Source organism: Epinephelus lanceolatus, chromosome 6 (genome assembly GCF_041903045.1).
Source record: "Epinephelus lanceolatus isolate andai-2023 chromosome 6, ASM4190304v1, whole genome shotgun sequence".
Classification (NCBI taxonomy): domain Eukaryota; kingdom Metazoa; phylum Chordata; class Actinopteri; order Perciformes; family Serranidae; genus Epinephelus; species Epinephelus lanceolatus.
The window spans coordinates 29,711,636-29,730,640 of record NC_135739.1 but is presented as its reverse complement, the minus strand read 5'-3'; the positions used below and the strand labels follow the sequence as shown (position 1 = coordinate 29,730,640).

The 19,005-nt window shown below is 40.0% G+C and overlaps 1 protein-coding gene and 1 long non-coding RNA gene across 2 annotated transcripts; both read left to right on the top strand.

Annotated features, from left to right (window-relative positions):
- The first annotated feature begins 10,593 nt into the window (after positions 1 to 10,593).
- LOC117254011 (uncharacterized) lies at positions 10,594 to 12,855 on the top strand. Its single transcript, XR_004501447.2, has 4 exons — positions 10,594 to 10,712; positions 11,197 to 11,369; positions 11,614 to 12,714; positions 12,775 to 12,855. It is a non-coding gene; the product is annotated as an uncharacterized LOC117254011 (long non-coding RNA).
- A 2,240-nt stretch (positions 12,856 to 15,095) lies between these two features.
- On the top strand, positions 15,096 to 18,491 carry LOC117254007 (cornifelin homolog A-like). Its single transcript, XM_078168932.1, has 4 exons — positions 15,096 to 15,233; positions 16,904 to 17,009; positions 17,148 to 17,317; positions 17,430 to 18,491. Exons 2-4 carry the CDS (start codon positions 16,943 to 16,945, stop codon positions 17,679 to 17,681), a joined length of 489 nt encoding a protein of 162 aa, XP_078025058.1. The 5' UTR covers positions 15,096 to 15,233; positions 16,904 to 16,942; the 3' UTR covers positions 17,682 to 18,491.
- The last annotated feature ends 514 nt before the right edge of the window (positions 18,492 to 19,005 follow it).

The window sequence follows — 19,005 nt, the reverse complement described above, 5'->3', positions numbered from 1 at the left end:
TCAAATCTTTAAGTGTTCATTTAGCATCACTCTGTTAAACTAACAGTATTCAATGTAGCATATTGACAATTCAGTATTAACTCAGCAATTAAGCATTTAAAAGCTGCACTGAAAATGATCAGCTCATCCCAAGGAGTTTCTTACCTGTAGTAGTGAGGCTGTCACAGGCGGCTTTCAGTGAAGACACTAACACCAACTTAAATTTGGTTGCAGAGTAAATAATCTGTTTCTATTTAAAGCTTAACAATCATATAATATGGACATTAAAATTCTATGTAAAAGAAAAGAGCTTCTAATTATGCTCAACTAGCTTGGTGGTATTCAACAAAAACATTCTCCCTCATTACCTCTAACAAAAGCAGTGAAACAAGCAAAACCAAAACCAAAGCGCCCTGCACCCTTCTGTGTCTCTCTTGGAGCACAGGAAAAACTCCATATATGGTCAAACATAAGGCACGTGCAAAACATCAGTTACTGGTATGTTAATAAATCCCTCTGGGGTCTAGGGGATAATTGGCCGTTTTTGACTACTTTTGATTTTACCTTTAAATTTCACCTTCAAAAACTGTTTACCTTGCCTTGTTTGGTATCATTCTTTTCAGCACAACCTCACCTGTGTGACTTTACAGTTATTTTTTCATTTTGACACACTGTATTAACACACTGGACCTAAAATCACACAAAAAACATAAAATCCGAGTAGGAAAAAGTTTGATTTTTTTACTGTGAAAAACACAAACATGTCTTACGAACCATTTTTGTAACTTATATATCACCTTTATTTATTCAGGGAGGGCCAATTGAGAGCGTGCTCTCATTTCCAATGGCGCCCTGATTACAGTACAATAAAATACAATTCAATACACATTACAATACGTATCAACAATAATACACACAACAGAAGCATATAATGAAATCAACAAGTACATGTGCATTCAGAAAGCATGAGGTCAATAAGAAAGCGTTTAAATGATTAAAAGGAATCAATGTATCCAACTGAAGCTGAGACAGCAGATCATTCCATTAAAGAGGAGCGAAATAACCAAAAGCAATTTTTCCTACCTCCGTTCTAACAGTTGGGATATTAAGAGCCAGTGAGTTTTGTGCATGAGTGGGGTAGTTAGAAGAGCGAAAATTCAGTAAGCTCAATAAATAGAGAGGAAGTTTTTTAAGCAATGCCTTATAGATAAATAATATACAGTGTTGCTCAAGCCAATCAAGATTTAGGTCGCCCATTAATATGACTTCGGAGGAAAGGCAAGAGGAGATCAGATGAGCTAAATCAGAGATGGCAGTTGACAGAGCAGACGGGGGACGATAAACACCCAAGACAATTCATTTTCCACAGAGCTAATGACAGTTACAGAAAAACTTTTCTTAACAAAAATGGCCACACCACCACCTCTTGTAGGCTTGCATCTATCAGTTCTGAAGACATTATAACCATCAAGAGCAATATCATTATCACTCACTTGATCAGTTAGCCAGGTTCCAGAAAATACAAAAATATCTGCCTTTGTTTGTAGAGCCCAGATGTTAATGTAGTCCATCTTAGAAATCAGACTCCGTACATTGATATGAATAAAACTCAGTCCTTTTTGCAACCTAAAATCTGCCTGAGATTTAAGGACTGAATGAGAGAATACCTGCTGTGACTCATAACACTGTCTAGCTATTGTTTTAATCTTAATTAAATTAGTAGGGTTTCTGGTCGGGGTCTGATTCATTTGATTATCAAACCACTTTGCGTTCGAAGCTGGAGTATCATAAATAGACAGAGGGGCAAAAACGGGCTCAGGCCTTTCAGAGATCCTAAACAGGAATAAAGGAATCAGAAATAGATTTGGGGACAGCGCCACCATTTGTAGCAGCAGCAACAAGACCCACACTGTCAGGGACAGGGCTGTGAGGTAAGCAGTATGTGGACTGGGCAGGGTCTTGCTGGAGAGAGCATCATTGTAAACTAAAAGCAATGAAGTTTATAAAGTTGTGAGTCAACTTTTCAGCCCCCATCCTGTTCAGATGTAATCCATCAGATTTGAACAAGTCACGCTCAGTCCAGAAACAGTCAAAGTTGCTTATAAAGCCAAGCCCAGTGGCAGTGGCAAAGTTATGCATCCAGAGATGTAAACTAAAAAGACAGCTGAAACGTTCTGAACTTTTTAACAATGTGGGTATTGAGCCAGACAAACCACAAGTCTTCCAAGACTTTCAACTGTGTTGACTAGTGATTCCAGCTCATAATGAAGTTTAACAGACTGTCTGGACATAATATCATTCATTCCCGTGTGTAACATGACAGTGTGAACAGAGGGATGGAGATCAATAATGGTAGGAATGAGCTCTATAAAGTCAGTGGTTTTCCCACCAGAAAGACAGTAAGTGATGGAGCCTAGGAGATGCATGTTTCTAATGATGGAGTCACCGATTCCAAGAATTTCAGGAGGCTGATTTTTACAGCCCTTATCATAAACAGATAATCTAGGCGAAAGGGATAGATGGGTGATGACAGGGACACCCGGAGTAGTAGAAGAAGAATTAGAGTCACCTGCACAGATGACGTCATCACTCACCCTCGCGGTGACCGGCTCCACTTTGGCCGGGGGAGCGAGAACTGCGGGACAGGGAGAGAAGGCCACGATTCAGTGTCGGATAATGTTGGAGGGGGTGAACATTTAGGACTTTTACTTTCGGACAACAGTGGACTGGTTGGAGGAGTATGACGCTTTCTGTTACGGGATTGGGGCAGGGCTGGATGCTCCAGCGAGGTGTGTGAGCATGTAGCCGGTAGCTCAGCAAGCTTCTCTGGGGTGAAGAAATTGGACAGCGGGATGGGACCATCGTCATCATCTTCTATATCTGGAGTAAACAGGGGGAGAGAAACCCGTCTCCCCATCCTAACAACAGACGTCCAGGAGGAAGAGAGAGTGTCCAATGTGCCGGGAACAACAGGGTTGGCAGATGCAGCAGGGACAGCCGCGGACTCAAGACATGACAGCCAGGAGCATAGCACCGACTGCCGCTGGAGGAGATCCTCAATGAGCCGCTCAATGGACCTGAGCTCAGTTTTCAGTTCAACAACCTCAGCTGACAGGGCCATCAAATAATAAAACCACAGACTGTCCCCCACACATAAACTTTAACAAGCTACAACAAGCACTAATCTCACTAATCTAAACACATCATCTGTAGAGGATAAATGTGATACACAAATAATATTGTAATAAATGTAGGGTTTCAAAATATGTGGCAGGAATTCACTGCCACCAAGTCAGAGCTGTCAAATAATCACAGGATGCAGTTTGTACAAAATACAATAAGCAGCCTTTATTAGCAAAATTAAAAATGACACAATTCAGAAAAATGGGGGAGAGACTGCAACAAGGAACCCCTACCACCCACCAAGGGACCCAACAAAAGGCCTCCACTATTATAGGCCTGACTTCTGGCTTAAGGCACACCAATGAACAGGGCACTCTGTCACCCTCTACTGGAGGCACTGCAATTCACACACAGCCTGCCAGCTCAGGCAGTAAGTCCCAGTGTCCAATCACATCACAGTATTTTCAGACACGTGCTCCTGCTGAGGTGGAGCTAAACAATTAAGACACTCAATTTAATCTTATGCTCCAATATATGAGCTTCCTACCTTGACTTTCTGACTTTTTGCTGTGTTCTGATTTCTATGTTAACAGATTCATTGTTGGCTGCCTGTGGCTGAAGTCTAACATCCAATGGAAACAAGACCTTTGATAGAGTGGAACACTGGTCTCTTCGACTGCTTTGAGGATGCAAGTTCTTGTAAGAATCAATACCACAAGTTTGACAAATTAGCTTTTTCAGATCAAAGTCCTTCTTATGTGTCATCTGTAAGGCCTTCTTTATCAAGTCACTTAAGATTTTCTCCCACTTTGTTGGTGTATCTTTGTGTTGCTAGGTTGCTATGGTTTCTGGTGCGGCCCTTGTCTTGCCTGCACGGTGTCAGAAAGATTTGGAGAGAACCGTTGTCTCCCGTTGTGTGACATATGCTGTTGGAATTATCCATGCCTGCCTTCTCCTGCAGTCCTCTCTCTAAGGGCTGCCATGCGAAACAGATACGGCATCAAGGTATGATGCATGTGAAGCTGCTACTTGATTTCACATGACAAGTTTAATAATAAAGTGAAGCAATGTTGAATGTACAACTTTACATGTGTATGTTTTCTTTGGTTCTCTGCAGGGTTCTCTGTGTAAGGACATCATAGCTACCTGCTGCTGTGAGTGGTGCGCCTGGTGTCAGATGCATCGAGAGTTAAAACATCGCAGACAAACTCCCACTGTCATCAATATGCAGAATCAAACCATTGTACAAATGCAGCCTCCTGCAGTCATGATGGCTCCTCCATACCAACCCCAAGGTGGTTATGTGCACCAAGGAGTCCCAGCCCAAGCTTGTGCGGTGACCCAATCAAAAGTCCACGTGCTGCCATACTGAGCTCTGTGGCTTCTCATTGGTCTGTTGTGTCTTATGAAGAAAGTATGATTGAGCTCAGATCTTACTGCTGTCAGGTGAATGTTAATCATTCAAAACCAAATATGTTTTAACTTTGAATTGTGTCCCCCTGGCATCAGAGTGTGCTGAACAAGTTTCAGTTTCTTAATAATTATGACAATAATTGTTCCAGTTCTTGGTGAAGTCCCTTAAATTTGGTTCTCAGTTTTTTACAGCTACCAATGACACCCAGTCAAGGATTAATGAGACACATGTAGTTCTTTTACATCTCTATTTCTCCACAAGTAATCTTGGGAGTGTGGTCTACAGTTTAAAAAATAATTAAGTTGTATTAGAATATGAACAGCATTCCTATTCAGCAACATCCTGCTGCAGTTTATCCAAAAGCCCAACAGAGGGCCCTCTGTAACCACAAATGGCTGCCAAAAAAATGCCATTAGCAAATGAGGATATCAGTCAACTGCAATCCTTGTCTTTGGAAACATAAAACGCTTTGACATGTTACACCAATACAGAACTACTACTGAACAAGATTTCTGTGCTAAAATGGTCAAGTTAGAGAAGATATATTCATACATACATATTCTGAATGACAGATATGTGGTCTTAAAGGGATAGTTCAGAATTTTTGAAGTGTTGTATGAGGTATGTATTTTACCTGCCTAAAAAAGTCCCTCTTAAAAACATAAGCATGAATCAGTTTAAGTGTACGCTATGTAAGAATAGAATATTTTCACTGCTTTGCCCTACTGTCAGAATGCAATTTTTTATGGGAAACTGAAGCCCTTACATCACTCACTTCAAAGCCAGACTCCATTGAGAAAAACAGAAGGCTAATTTAACATAGCTAAGAGGAGCTGCTGGTCTACCACTGCCTCAGTCAGTTATTTTGTTTGGGTTATTGTGTGACTTTGGTGTTTTAAAGGGTTAGTTCTGATTTCACCAAAGTCACACGACAACACAAATGAACTAGCTGATTGAGGCAGTGGTAGACCAGCAGCTCCTGTGTTCATCGAGCTAAAATGACTGATTTTGTCATTGGAGTCTGGTGGCTTTGACAAGAGCATAATTAAGCAATATCACACGAGAGGGAGTGATGTTATACTCGTATATCGTCACGGCCTGCGGCCTCGTGCCTATGACCGAATCACACCCATGACGATATACTAGTATAACATCATGAGCTCTAGTTTGATATTGCTTTTATACAACAGTTCAACAGTTAAATAAGCAAGGCTGATTAAGAAATGTTGAAAAATGAGGACAAAATAGATAATTTAAGCATTTTATTTGTCTTCCGCCAACAAAAATAGTTCCCTCAGGACTCCGCTGTCACCGTTGCTATGTAACGCAGACATGGTGCGCCAGGCACTTACTTTTTATACACATTTATCTGCACATTTCCATTAATTGTGCAGCCGGTGAAATAAGTCTCTGGTGACTGCATGGTGGACTGTCACTTCACAGGCACAGCCAACTCTGCCTTCTGATCTGACAGTATGTTGCTTTTCTCCAAGTCATTGAGCTCCGCTGATGAAACACTGACAAACCTGGATGTGTGCTCAGATGGATTCAGCTTCTCCTCTCCCTCATCTTCCTCTGATGACCATTCATAGTTCAATTCAAAACTTATTTTAGGAAATAAATCCATGTTTTTGGCTGTTTGACAGTAGATGAATTAATTAGCCTATAACGCAACTGCTGACCTAACTGACACTAACCGTCAGTTTTGATTTGATTGTTGATTGCAATCAGCTGTGAGGCGGAGTGATACATACACAGTGAAATAACCGTGATGTTGTACTCCAATATCATCACGGTTTTACTGTCTTTTGACCAATCAGATTGCAGGGCTGGAACTAACTGTTGTATAAGTGGGAATTTGAAGCTGTGGATGGCTTTCCAATATAGCGTACACTTCTCCAAAGTGGGGGTGTGCCGACAGACATCTACCGAATGTAATACAGTGACTATGGATAAGTGCGTCATACAGCGCCACTTCAAAAATTCTGAACTATCCCTTTAATAAACACAGCCAGCAGCTTTTTCATGTACATTTACAGAAATTTACAGTACAATCAATACATTATATACTTACAGTTTCTAAAAGTTTCTCTAAGGTGATGAGCTGTAGTTGGCTCAGATAAAAACATAGTGAGCCAGTAACAGAACATGATGCTGGAAAAACTGATTCAGTTCTGCAAGGGACCTGTCCGTAGCTTTGTTAGGGCATTTTCAACCACTGTAGTTTAATTACAGTGATGCTTGATAATACATTTCCAGATATAGAATTACTTTATCAAGACTTAATTTTTCTCAGGCAAACGATTTTAGTTTTGGTCTCAAGTTTCCCTGTAAAAAAGAAAGAAAGAGAGAAATCCTAATTTTTGTATTCCTATCCTGCACCTTGCTAACTTTTTCTGTGGAATTGCAAAAACATCTCGTAATGTGCATGTTTCAGTCTGATAAACGTCACTCATTCATGAGGATGTGCTTGTTTGTGAAATTACACTGTTTTCCGTAATTCACACCCCTAAAAGTACCATTTAAAGCTACCTGTCACTGCTGCAGTCTGTTTGTGGGCAAGTTTCATTCACAAAAATGAGAGATTTGTGTGCTCACTTCATTTGGGTGTTGAAGAAGTCCACCCACCTTTAACCTGTGGCCTTAGTTACTGTATATTTTATATTGTCATAAGTGATATTTTCTGACCTACTGTTCCAAATTGTTTTAACTTTTTCACTTGTGCACTGAAATAAGAAAAATGACAATTAAAGTCCTATTCTTTATGTTTCTGTGAGAAGTGTGGTTTTTTTGTTTGTTTGTTTTTTAATTTACACTTCAGGGTCTTAAGTCATTCCTATAGCAGCCCTGTGAGGCAAGTGAAGAAAAAAACTCTGGTGATCCATACCATTTCTGTTGCAAAATGTTTTCTCTCATGTGTTTATGACCTAAAAACGGGGAAAAATAGGTTTTGTGAAAATGTTTTGGCAGGTAAAAAACATCTGACAGGATCATTTGTGTTTCAAGGGTGTTTGTTGTTGTAATACTGATTTTTGGCCACAAGAGGCTGAAGAACGACATGATTTTTGCCATTCAGGACATGCTTCTGCATTAACATCACACATCGCATTCCAGGACCAACATTGCCATCAAGTTATTACAATTGAACAAAATCCTCAGTGAAGTTGAACAAAAACCATGTAAGCTACTGCAGGGCTAGTGAGCTAGCTTGCTCACTAGGTAGGCTATGCTAACAAGGAAGTTTGCCAGTAGATTAAGATATTGGTCATTAACAGTCAAAGTAAGGATGATGTAATTTTGCAGTTGCAAAGACCTGAGAACGACACATTTCTCCTACTTTTTAATAACCTAGTCTAAACTTGTTTTTTTCTTGCAAGATTCGAGTGCTTGTGTTGATCCAGGACCATCACTGTTACGTTGATGTCGACATTAATAAATTATCCAGAATTGGCATTATGATGATGATGGTCCTGGATAAACCTTACCAAATCTATCCAGGATCAATATGGAGAGCAAAAAGTGAAAATGTTTTAATTGCAGGAATTTGCAACTGAAAAATGCTATTTTCATCATTTTGTGTTAACAATTTTCTACCTATTGGCAAGCTACTTGTTAGCATAGCCTACCTACTTAGCAAGCTAACTTGCTAACCCTGCAGTAGCTTACAAGGTTTTTGTCCACCGTTACTGAGGATTTTGTTTAATTTTACTAATTTTGATTTTTTTTTAAACTAGCTTAGCTCTGAAGAAGCACAAAGGATTTTCGAAAGAGCAGCACACTGATGATGTCAGAGGGCTGTGATTGGTTTATTGCAGTGTTGGTCCAGGAATGCACTGTGGGATGTTGATCCAGAGGCATGTAGCTACTGCTTGGCAAAATCATGTCATGCAGCACCATTATCTCTTGTTCTAAACATAACTAAAAGCATTCATGTTTTCTTACAGGTGAGTTTAAACGTCTCCATGCACTCTAAACACAGATACATACAGCTAAAATATTAAAATCCAGTGGTGGGTGAAGTGAGTAACATTGATCATATTTTTACAGTGCAATGTTCTGCTGGGAGACCTTTGGTCATGGTATTCATGTGGATGCCACTTGAAGCCCTCCACCCACCCAAACACTGCTGTGGAATAAGTAACCCCCCCCCTCATGGCAACAGCACTGCCTCATGGCAGTGCCCCCCCAGCAGAAAAATGCACCATGCCTGTGCTAAAGTGCCCTCTTGAGAGCCAAAAGGCGTGCTAAAGTGTCCTCCTAAGAGCCAAAACGCACGCTAAAGTGCCTTCTTGGGAGCCAAAACACGTGCTAAAGTGCCCTCCTGGGAGCCAAAACACGCACTAAAGTGCCCTCCTGGGAGCCAAAACGCGTGCTAAAGTGCCCTCCTGGGAGCCAAAATGCGCGCTAAAGTGCCCTCCTGGGAGCGAAAACGCACACTAAAGTGCCCTCTTGAGAGCCAAAAGGCGTGCTAAAGTGTCCTCCTGGGAGCCAAAACGCACGCTAAAGTGCCCTCTCTAGAGCCAAAACGCATGCTAAAGTGCCCTCCTGGGAGCCAAAACGCACGCTAAAGTGCCTTCTTGGGAGCCAAAACGCACGCTAAAGTGCCCTCCTGGGAGCCAAAACACGCACTAAAGTGCCCTCCTGGGAGCCAAAACGCCCTCCTGGGAGCCAAAACGCGTGCTAAAGTGTCCTCCTGGGAGCCAAAACACGCGCTAAAGTGCCCTCCTGGGAGCCAAAACGCACGCTAAAGTGCCTTCTTGGGAGCCAAAACGCACGCTAAAGTGCCCTCTTGAGAGCCAAAACACACGCTAAAGTGCCCTCCTGGGAGCCAAAACGCACGCTAAAGTGCCCTCTTGAGAGCCAAAACACACGCTAAAGTGCCTTCTTGGGAGCCAAAACGCACACTAAAGTGCCCTCCTGGGAGCCAAAACGCACGCTGAAGTGCCTTTTTGGGAGCCAAAACACACACTAAAGTGCCTTCTTGGGAGCCAAAACGCACACTAAAGTGCCCTCCTGGGAGCCAAAACACACGCTAAAGTGCCTTCTTGGGAGCCAAAACTCACGCTAAAGTGCCCTCTTGAGAGCCAAAAGGCGTGCTAAAGTGCCCTCTTGAGAGCCAAAACGCGCGCTCACTGTCACTAGATTACATTTTGTACTAAGGGAGTGTCCGTTACTTATTAGGGGGGAAGGGGGTGGTGAAAAAAGGGGAGGCATGTCAAATAATTTTTTTAAAGTACTAAAGAGGGACTTGTGTTTTTTTAAGCTTAGCAGAAGGGTGTACAAAGTTAAATGCTTTTGTATTATTTTTGTGATTACTTAAAAAAAGAAGAAATGCTTTCTTTAAAGATCATCATAAAAGTCACATTCTGACAACTGCAAATTCACCTCAAATCAGATTTTCTTGTAAAAGAGCCAACATTTTACAGCGCTGCATTGTTTGCAAGCTATGTTGTTGAACTACATTTACAAACATATTATTTATGGGACATTCTTGCCAGGTGCAACAAATTTCTTTCATAGTGAAAAAAGCCTAATTGTTCACCTATTTGCGCCTCCTGTAGCCTTGTCTTTCTGGATTGCCATGAGACAGAAATATAGACTCAAGATATGACGCCTATAAAAGTCTGATTTCATATGTAATGTAGAACTAAAAACATCTACCGAACAAAAACCAAAGTGATACTTTTAAAAAAAAATCTCTGCTGGCTCTTCAGGAGTTTATATATATTTATGCAGGTGGAACATCACATACATCACCAAAGGACACCTGTCTTCAGTCAGTGATATTTATATGTTGAACCTCATTCCTGAAATATCTTGATGTCAAACAGGCTACACTGAAACTAAAGTTGGTGTTTGGTTCAACTTATGTTTCTTAAAAATGTTTGTCTACCGTAAAACACATGAAACCATCCAAAGGAGTGTATTACTCTACAAGCAAGGATCTGCAAAAGTCCCATCAATGAGTCAAACATAATTACATGCAAGGTAAGAAAAAGAACACCCATGAAAATCATGTGCTGCTATTCTCACTTTTCAGATAGTTAGAGTCTGACTGGTTTGCCTCTCTGCACATAGGTTCAGGTTCTGCAGCATTGTTAATGCTTACCTGCTCGTGTGGATGAGGCGCCACTCCTCGTACATGACGTGTTCTTTCACAGCTTTCTGAGGGACAACAAGGCTTTTAGCTGATCAGGTAAGATTTTTCATTTTGCTGATGAGAAAAGTAAATATTTTCATTTTAAAGGTAAAATGAAAGCTTAATCTGATGTGTTGGAAGCTTGCAGGATTTTACAAAGAGATTTATGTGGAGCAAAATTGATCTTTAATTATACTGAAAAGAAAAGTCAGATGTCTTCATTTTAAAGGTAAAATGAAAGCATCATCAGCAAAGAGATTTATGAGGGGCAAAACTGTCTTACTGACCTTGCCACAAAAACAGAGGTTATTTCTGTGGACTACCAGTTACTGTTTGGTACTACTTTGGTAACGAAAGGATTCATCAGTATTAAGACCACTTCTTTCATATCTTTCGATCATATTCATCCAAAATAATGGCATATTTTGTGGGGAACTTGTAAAAAGGCCTCATTCTTTCTTTTCTCATTTGTGTGTCCTTCCTCAGTCAGATAGTTTGCATATTACAACACTGTTACAACTTAAAACTACTTGTTTTTCAGGCTGCTATGGTTTGTTTTGCTGCCCATGTATTGTTGTATAGTGAGAGAACTGATGTCTCCCATTATGTGACATACTCAGCCCCGCCATAACAGCAGCCTGTGGACTCCCTCTGTGTGCGCCTCCTGCAGCCTTGGCTCTGCGGGTTGGCATTCGACACAAATATGGTATCCAGGTAAGACGTGTAAAACTGATGTACACTGATTACTTATTATCTAATGTACTTATACAGAAAAAAGATATATATTTATATACCTTATATAGTCAAATTACAGGACACACTTTGAATAACAGACAGTCTTGAGGTTCAGGAAGACATCATGTCATATTAAAACTAAACATATGATTGATGTAAGACATTAAATAATAACTGAGAAACACAGTAAAAACAGTATAACGAATATCTTTGTTCTCCACAGGGTTCTATCTGTAAAGACGTCGCAACTTCCTGTTTCTGTATGTGGTGCTCCTGGTGTCTGATGCATCGCGAGATGAAATACCGCATGAAACAACCAGCTGTCATTGTCAACATGCAGCTTCCTCCAGTCATTTTCGCTCCTGGGATGTATCCTGGAAACCCAGCTCCTCCTGGTTTTAGGGGCTACCCAGGGGTTATTAATGGTTAATTCAGATTGAGCTTTGTGATTTCTAAACACTGTTGGTTAGGTGTTGGTTAGCAGGATACAGTCCTTGTTTGGACCTTTTTTCTAAGCAGTGATATACAAAGATGTAATTATTTTAAGTGGTGTCTCCTCAGCATCCGCATGCTGGGTAGATGTCAGTCTAATAATATAACAATGTTAATCATGACAATTCTATGGTGGTGGTTGGTAACTCTCTCTTTTTAATGGCCAGGGATTTATCTTACTTAGTAAAAGTGAACTACTGTCAAAATCAGGAGAAAATTCACAAATGAGAGCAGATGTTTCCTGAACATGTACTTGTCCTGAACTGTTGCTGCTTTAGCTTCACATGTATATTGAAGGAGTTATGTTTAATTAAAAACATTTACTCCACAGCTTTGTGAAGGATTTTTAAAACCCAAGTAGATTTGTGTAACTATGTGTAAATTTTAATTCTTTTTTTGTTGTTATTTGCAGGAAAAATCACATTAAAATTACACACACAAAAAAACTGTCCCATAAAATTATTTTATTTGTGGAATTTTTATGTGTTTTGTGACTTCTAAATTATTTTCATGGCAAAGGGTTTGTTTGTATAAAAACGAGACAATCAGCATGTCATTTGCTCCTGAGAGAAACTAGTTTGTGTCTATGTGTTGATGTGGGTGAAATAACAATCAAATGAAAATTGTGAAAAATAAATGATCATTATTATTATTAATAGTAGTAGTAGCAGTAGTAGTAGTAAGTAACACATTGCTTTGCACAAACCTGGTATCACTCTCTCATTAGTTATAGTAAGAGGTGCTAAGATATTCACACATGTGAGCCTCATGTTACTGCAGCATCACAGGAGAACAGTTTTGTGTTTTTAACGCATCAAATGTCAGAAGCGAGGTCACACAGATGCAACTTGATGGATGTCTTGATCCTCACCTGTTGATATTTTCAGTCAAGTTCTTGTCATCAGGAGTTAAATACTGGGAAACACCCTGTAGCCACCTCTGTCCTGTCAGTTCATCACTGCTTCCTGGGAGTGGAGTTTCCTCCACAATCTTATTAGTAATAAGTAAAATAAAATGACAACTGAAATGAAAATAAATGTACAGATGGTGGATAAATGAATAAAATTATCCGCTACAGAAGCAAGTGTAAATGGTATGAAGACAGCTTGCAGCAGCAGTGTATGAATCACAACAGCATGCTTTGCTTTGTTCATACCTGCAGTGTGCTGTGTCTTTATAGAGGCTATCACTGGAGAGAGCCCAAGTAAAAAGTTTCCCACATAGCAGCTTTAAGTAATCAAACCTTGGTTGACCTTCAGGTGTACTCTAAAACAAAATCTTGAATAACTTGATTTTTTTGCTGTCCCATCTACGCCAAAGCACAAGACTTCTAAGATTCTCTAGATTGAGAAAATAAATATAACAAAGGTGTCAAGGTTCTTAGCCAATACCTCTTCCAGGCACGGACATCTTTCTTGGTGATGGCGAATGATCAATGACCCAGGTATCAGATGGGTTTCTGTATTCTATACACAGTTTAACATTAAGTTAAAGCCTGCTTAAAGAAACTTAAGACTGACCGGCGTTAACCAGCTTGGTCGTATCACTTCTGTCAGATCACAGTATCCCGTGACAGTACAGCAACAGGGCCGGATAAAAGAGTGTCTGTGCTGTGCAGGTTTTAGGGGAGTCTGGTGGTACGTCAGAGGAAGACTATGTTCAAGAGCCTCACCTGGTTTAACGAGGCAGCATCCAGCCTCTTATTATCTTTATACTATTAGGTCAGTACAAAAAAAAATCTCACGTTCAATTCAAGATAGATAAATCCAGTTTGCTCAACTCTTTAAGTGTTCATTTAGCATCACTCTGTTAAACTAACAGTATTCAATGTAGCATATTGACAATTCAGTATTAACTCAGCAATTAAGCATTTAAAAGCTGCACTGAAAATGATCAGCTCATCCCAAGGAGTTTCTTACCTGTAGTAGTGAGGCTGTCACAGGCGGCTTTCAGTGAAGACACTAACACCAACTTAAATTTGGTTGCAGAGTAAATAATCTGTTTCTATTTAAAGCTTAACAATCATATAATATGGACATTAAAATTCTATGTAAAAGAAAAGAGCTTCTAATTATGCTCAACTAGCTTGGTGGTATTCAACAACAACATACTCCCTCATTACCTCTAACAAAAGCAGTGAAACAAGCAAAACCAAAAACAAAGAGCCCCACACCCTTCTGTGTCTCTCTTGGAGCACAGGAAAAACTCCATATATGGTCAAACATAAGGCACGTGCAAAACATCAGTTAGAGGCTCAGCCTGTCTACTGGTATGTTAAACATGAAACCATAACTGCCATGCATCTAGCATATAGGTCAACAGGCTTTGATGTTGGTTGAAGTGATGCAACAAAGAGGTGGCCACAGGGACCATGGCCACCCTGATAATATTTGGAGGCCTCTTTGTGGTGGTACTAAACTTGAGTAGGCTTGATTTCAGTAAATCTTTTGTTACTTACTACTCAGTGCTCCTTCAAATTAAAGCCATTTGTCTTTTTAAGGAAAAGTACAACCTGCATATTTTGAATTAAAGAACAATGAATTGTGTAACACATGTATATACAGATACATCCATCCATTTTCGTAACTGTTTATCCTCTTGAGGGTCGCAGGGGTGCTGGAGTCTATCCTAGCTGACACTGGGCGAGAGGGTACACCCTGACCCTGGACAGGTCGCCAGACAATCACAGGGCTGACATATAGAGACAGACAACCATTCACACCTATGGACAATTTAGAGTTACCAGTTAACCTGCATGTCTTTGGACAGTGGGAGGAAGCCGGAATGCCCGAAGACAACCCACGCTGACATGGGGAGAACATGCAAACACTGCACAATAGGGCTCCTTACTGGGATCGAACCAGGAACCCCCTTGCTGTGAGGCGTCAGTGCAAACCACTGCACCACCGTGTCGCCCTATATACATATACATAACACATTAAAACGGGATTATTGTGGAGCTTAAAATGTTATCTATGCACATCAGATAATTAGTAATATCGATTGTAAATAATAATAATAATAATAATAATAATAGCAATAATGGCATCACTTTCATTTACCTGTAAATATGTAGGTGTTCTTCAGTTGAAAGTAGCCTAACACAGGATGTTGTGAGACACTAAAGCTGTGAAAAGCAATGGTTTCACATCCCTAACACTGGTGCTGCGAAGGGTGAGACAGGATGCTGTGGTCAGGTTAGAGCTGCAGCTGCTAATACAAAGGTTGGTACAAGTCAGTATCAGTCACAACAGCAGACCGTTGAACAGAGATTTACGAGGTTTTTTGTCAGTGAGGCTTCATAAAGCAGTGAGCCTTGACCATTTCATGCAGCTGGATCTCTCAACAAAGGTAATTCTGTTTTTTTAATTTCTCTTCTTTACCTGACCAGTAAAATAACAATTATTATGCTTTGATGATAACTGTACTTTGATTAAACACAATCAAAAGTGGAAAGTTTCCTTTTTGGGACACTTTAACCATGTATGTTTAAATTTACTTCTTTACACCATCTTTTGAGTTAAGCTGTCTGACACACACAAGATGCCACTTCTATTTCAAGCCATAGCAATTTTTGACAATACTAACCTCACCACAAAAACAGAGGCACCCTAGGTCTTCCTAGGGTAATGAAGTTATTCTTATCGTGAGTGTACTGAAATTTAAAAAAAAAAAAAAGGTAACAAATGTCAGGGGTTTTTTTTGGTTACGTTTTGTTTTTTGTTCTATTGACACTGTAATAATTTGTAGGAAATGTCTGCAGTGGCAAACAGCATCTTCAAATCTGGAGTATTACTTCATTTTGTTTGTCATGTCATGCACTGTGTTATAATTCCTATCACTTAATGTAAATGGTAAATTTTATGGACTTAACAGTGACATTAATGTATTTTACATCCATTCTAAAGTCACTATAATTGAAAAAATATAGTAGAATACTTAGTATTAGGCTCGTACCTGGAGACTTCATCTAATCTTTGGGAACTACCACAGATGTAGTTTAAAGTATTTTGCCAAGCGCTTTTTTTATACGTCTGTCTGTCTGTGGACAAAATTTGTCAACGCAACAGTGTCACAACTGAGCAAGATGCAGTCACAAACTTTATGAGTGTGTTGGTGAGGTCAAAATGAAGGTGTAGTTTGAAGATTGATGTGGTTTGAGCATGGGGGCAGGAAGTAGGGGGGCAAGAAGTAGATTTGTAGGAGGTAGGGACCCTCCCCCCACTTCACACCCCTGGCCCACAGAACACTGTGTCGTGGCTGGAATGATTCCACCAGACGATGGTCTCTACTAGTTGTTTTTTTTTATCATGTAATTTGGCAGCATACTTTGTGGTATTTATCAAAATGACAACTTTTGGGGGATTTCAGTCGTTTTATTAGAGACACTAATATTTTGCAGAAAATTAGCGAAGGAATTTGTATTCTATCTGCAGTGGCAAACAACAATTTGGAGCACTACATTCTGACGTCTAAGATAAATGCCGCAGTTTATGGAGTTTACAGTGACATCAATATATCTTACATTCATTCTAAAGTTACTATTATTTATAAAATGTAATAGAATACTCAGTATTGTACTTGTGCTTGTACCTTAACAATTGTTTTCAATTAGGTTACTACTTGCTATCATTTAGAAGCATAGTCTGTTTTAGGTTGTATATGCTTTTTTGCATATGATATCAGTTTGGGACTGTTTGAATTTTATATCCAATGTTCCAGGCTTTTATTTAGTTGTATCTTGCCAAATCAGTCTGCAAAGAAACTGTTGCTTGACCACCAAACACCAATGAACAGGGCACTCTGTCACCCTCTACTGGAGGCACTGCAATTCACACACAGCCTGCCAGCTCAGGCAGTAAGTCCCAGTGTCCAATCACATCACAGTATTTTCAGACACGTGCTCCTGCTGAGGTGGACCTAAACAATTAAGACACTAAATTTAATCTTATGCTCCAATATATGAGCTTCCTACCTTGACTTTCTGACTTTTTGCTGTGTTCTGATTTCTATGTTAACAGATTCATTGTTGGCTGCCTGTGGCTGAAGTCTAACATCCAATGGAAACAAGACCTTTGATAGAGTGGAACACTGGTCTCTTCGACTGCTTTGAGGATGCAAGTTCTTGTAAGAATCAATACCACAAGTTTGACAAATTAGCTTTTTCAGATCAAAGTCCTTCTTATGTGTCATCTGTAAGGCCTTCTTTATCAAGTCACTTAAGATTTTTTTCCCACTTTGTTGGTGTATCTTTGTGTTTTTTAGGTTGCTATGGTTTCTGGTGCGGCCCTTGTCTTGCCTCCACGGTGTCAGAAAGATTTGGAGAGAACCGTTGTCTCCCGTTGTTTGACATATGCTGTTTGAAATCTCCATGCCTGCCTTCTCCTGCAGTCCTCTCTCTAAGGGTTGCCATGCGAAACAGATACGGCATCAAGGTATGATGCATGTGAAGCTGCTACTTGATTTCACATGACAAGTTTAATAATAAAGTGAAGCAATGTTGAATGTACAACTTTACATGTGTATGTTTTCTTTGGTTCTCTGCAGGGTTCTCTGTGTAAGGACATCATAGCTACCTGCTGCTGTGAGTGGTGCGCCTGGTGTCAGATGCATCGAGAGTTAAAACATCGCAGACAAACTCCCACTGTCATCAATATGCAGAATCAAACCATTGTACAAATGCAGCCTCCTGCAGTCATGATGGCTCCTCCATACCAACCCCAAGGTGGTTATGTGTACCAAGGAGTCCCAGCCCAAGACTGTGGGGTGACTCAATCAGAAGTCCACGTGCAGCTATAATGAGCTCTGTGGCTTCTCATTGGTCTGTTGTATCTTATGAGGAAAGTATGATTGAGCTCAGATCTTACTGCTGTCAGGTGAATGTTAATCATTCAAAGCCAAATATGTTTTAACTTTGAATTGTGTCCCCCTGGCATCAGAGTGTGCTGAACAAGTTTCAGTTTCTTAATAATTATGACAATAATTGTTCCAGTTCTTGGTGAAGTCCCTTAAATTTGGTTCTCAGTTATTTGCAGCTAACAAGAACACCCAGTCAAGGATTAATGAGACACATGTAGTTCTTTTACATCTCTATTTCTCCACAAGTAATCTTGGGAGTGTGGTCTACAGTTTAAAAAATATTTAATAATTGTTCCTACTCAGCAACATCCTGCTGCAGTTTATCCAAAAGCCCAACAGAGGGCCCTCTGTAACCACAAATGGCTGCCAAAAAAAATGTAATTAGCAAATGAGGATATCAGTCAACTGCAGTCCTTGTCTTTGGAAACATAAAACGCTTTGACATGTTACACCAATACAGAACTACTACTGAACAAGATTTCTGTGCTAAAATGGTCAAGTTAGAGAAGATATATTCATACATACATATTCTGAATGACAGATATGTGGTCTTAAAGGGATAGTTCAGAATTTTTTAAGTTTTGTATGAGGTATGTATTTTAGCTGCCTAAAAAAGTCCCACTTAAAAACATAAGCATGAATCAGTTTAAGTGTACGCTATGTAAGAATAGAATATTTTCACTGCTTTGCCCTACTGTCAGAATGCGATGTCCTACGGGAAACTGAAGCCCTTACATCACTCACTTCAAAGCAAGACTCCATTGAGAAAAACAGAAGGCTAATTTAACATAGCTAAGAGGAGCTGCTGGTCTACCACTGCCTCAGTCAGTTATTTTGTTTGGGTTATTGTGTGACTTTGGTGTTTTAAAGGGTTAGTTCTGATTTCACCAAAGTCACACGACAACACAAATGAACTAGCTGATTGAGGCAGTGGTAGACCAGCAGCTCCTGTGTTCATCGAGCTAAAATGACTGATTTTGTCATTGGAGTCTGGTGGCTTTGACAAGAGCGTAAGTGGGAATTTGAAGCTGTGGATGGCTTTCCAATATAGCGTACACTTCTCCAAAGTGGGGGTGTGCCGACAGACATCTCCCGAATGTAATACAGTGACTATGAATAAGTGTGTCATACAGCGCCACTTCAAAAATTCTGAACTATCCCTTTAATCAGCACAGCCAGCAGCTTTTTCATGTACATTTACAGAAATTTACAGTACAGTCAATACATTATATACTTACAGTTTCTAAAAGTTTCTCTAAGGTGA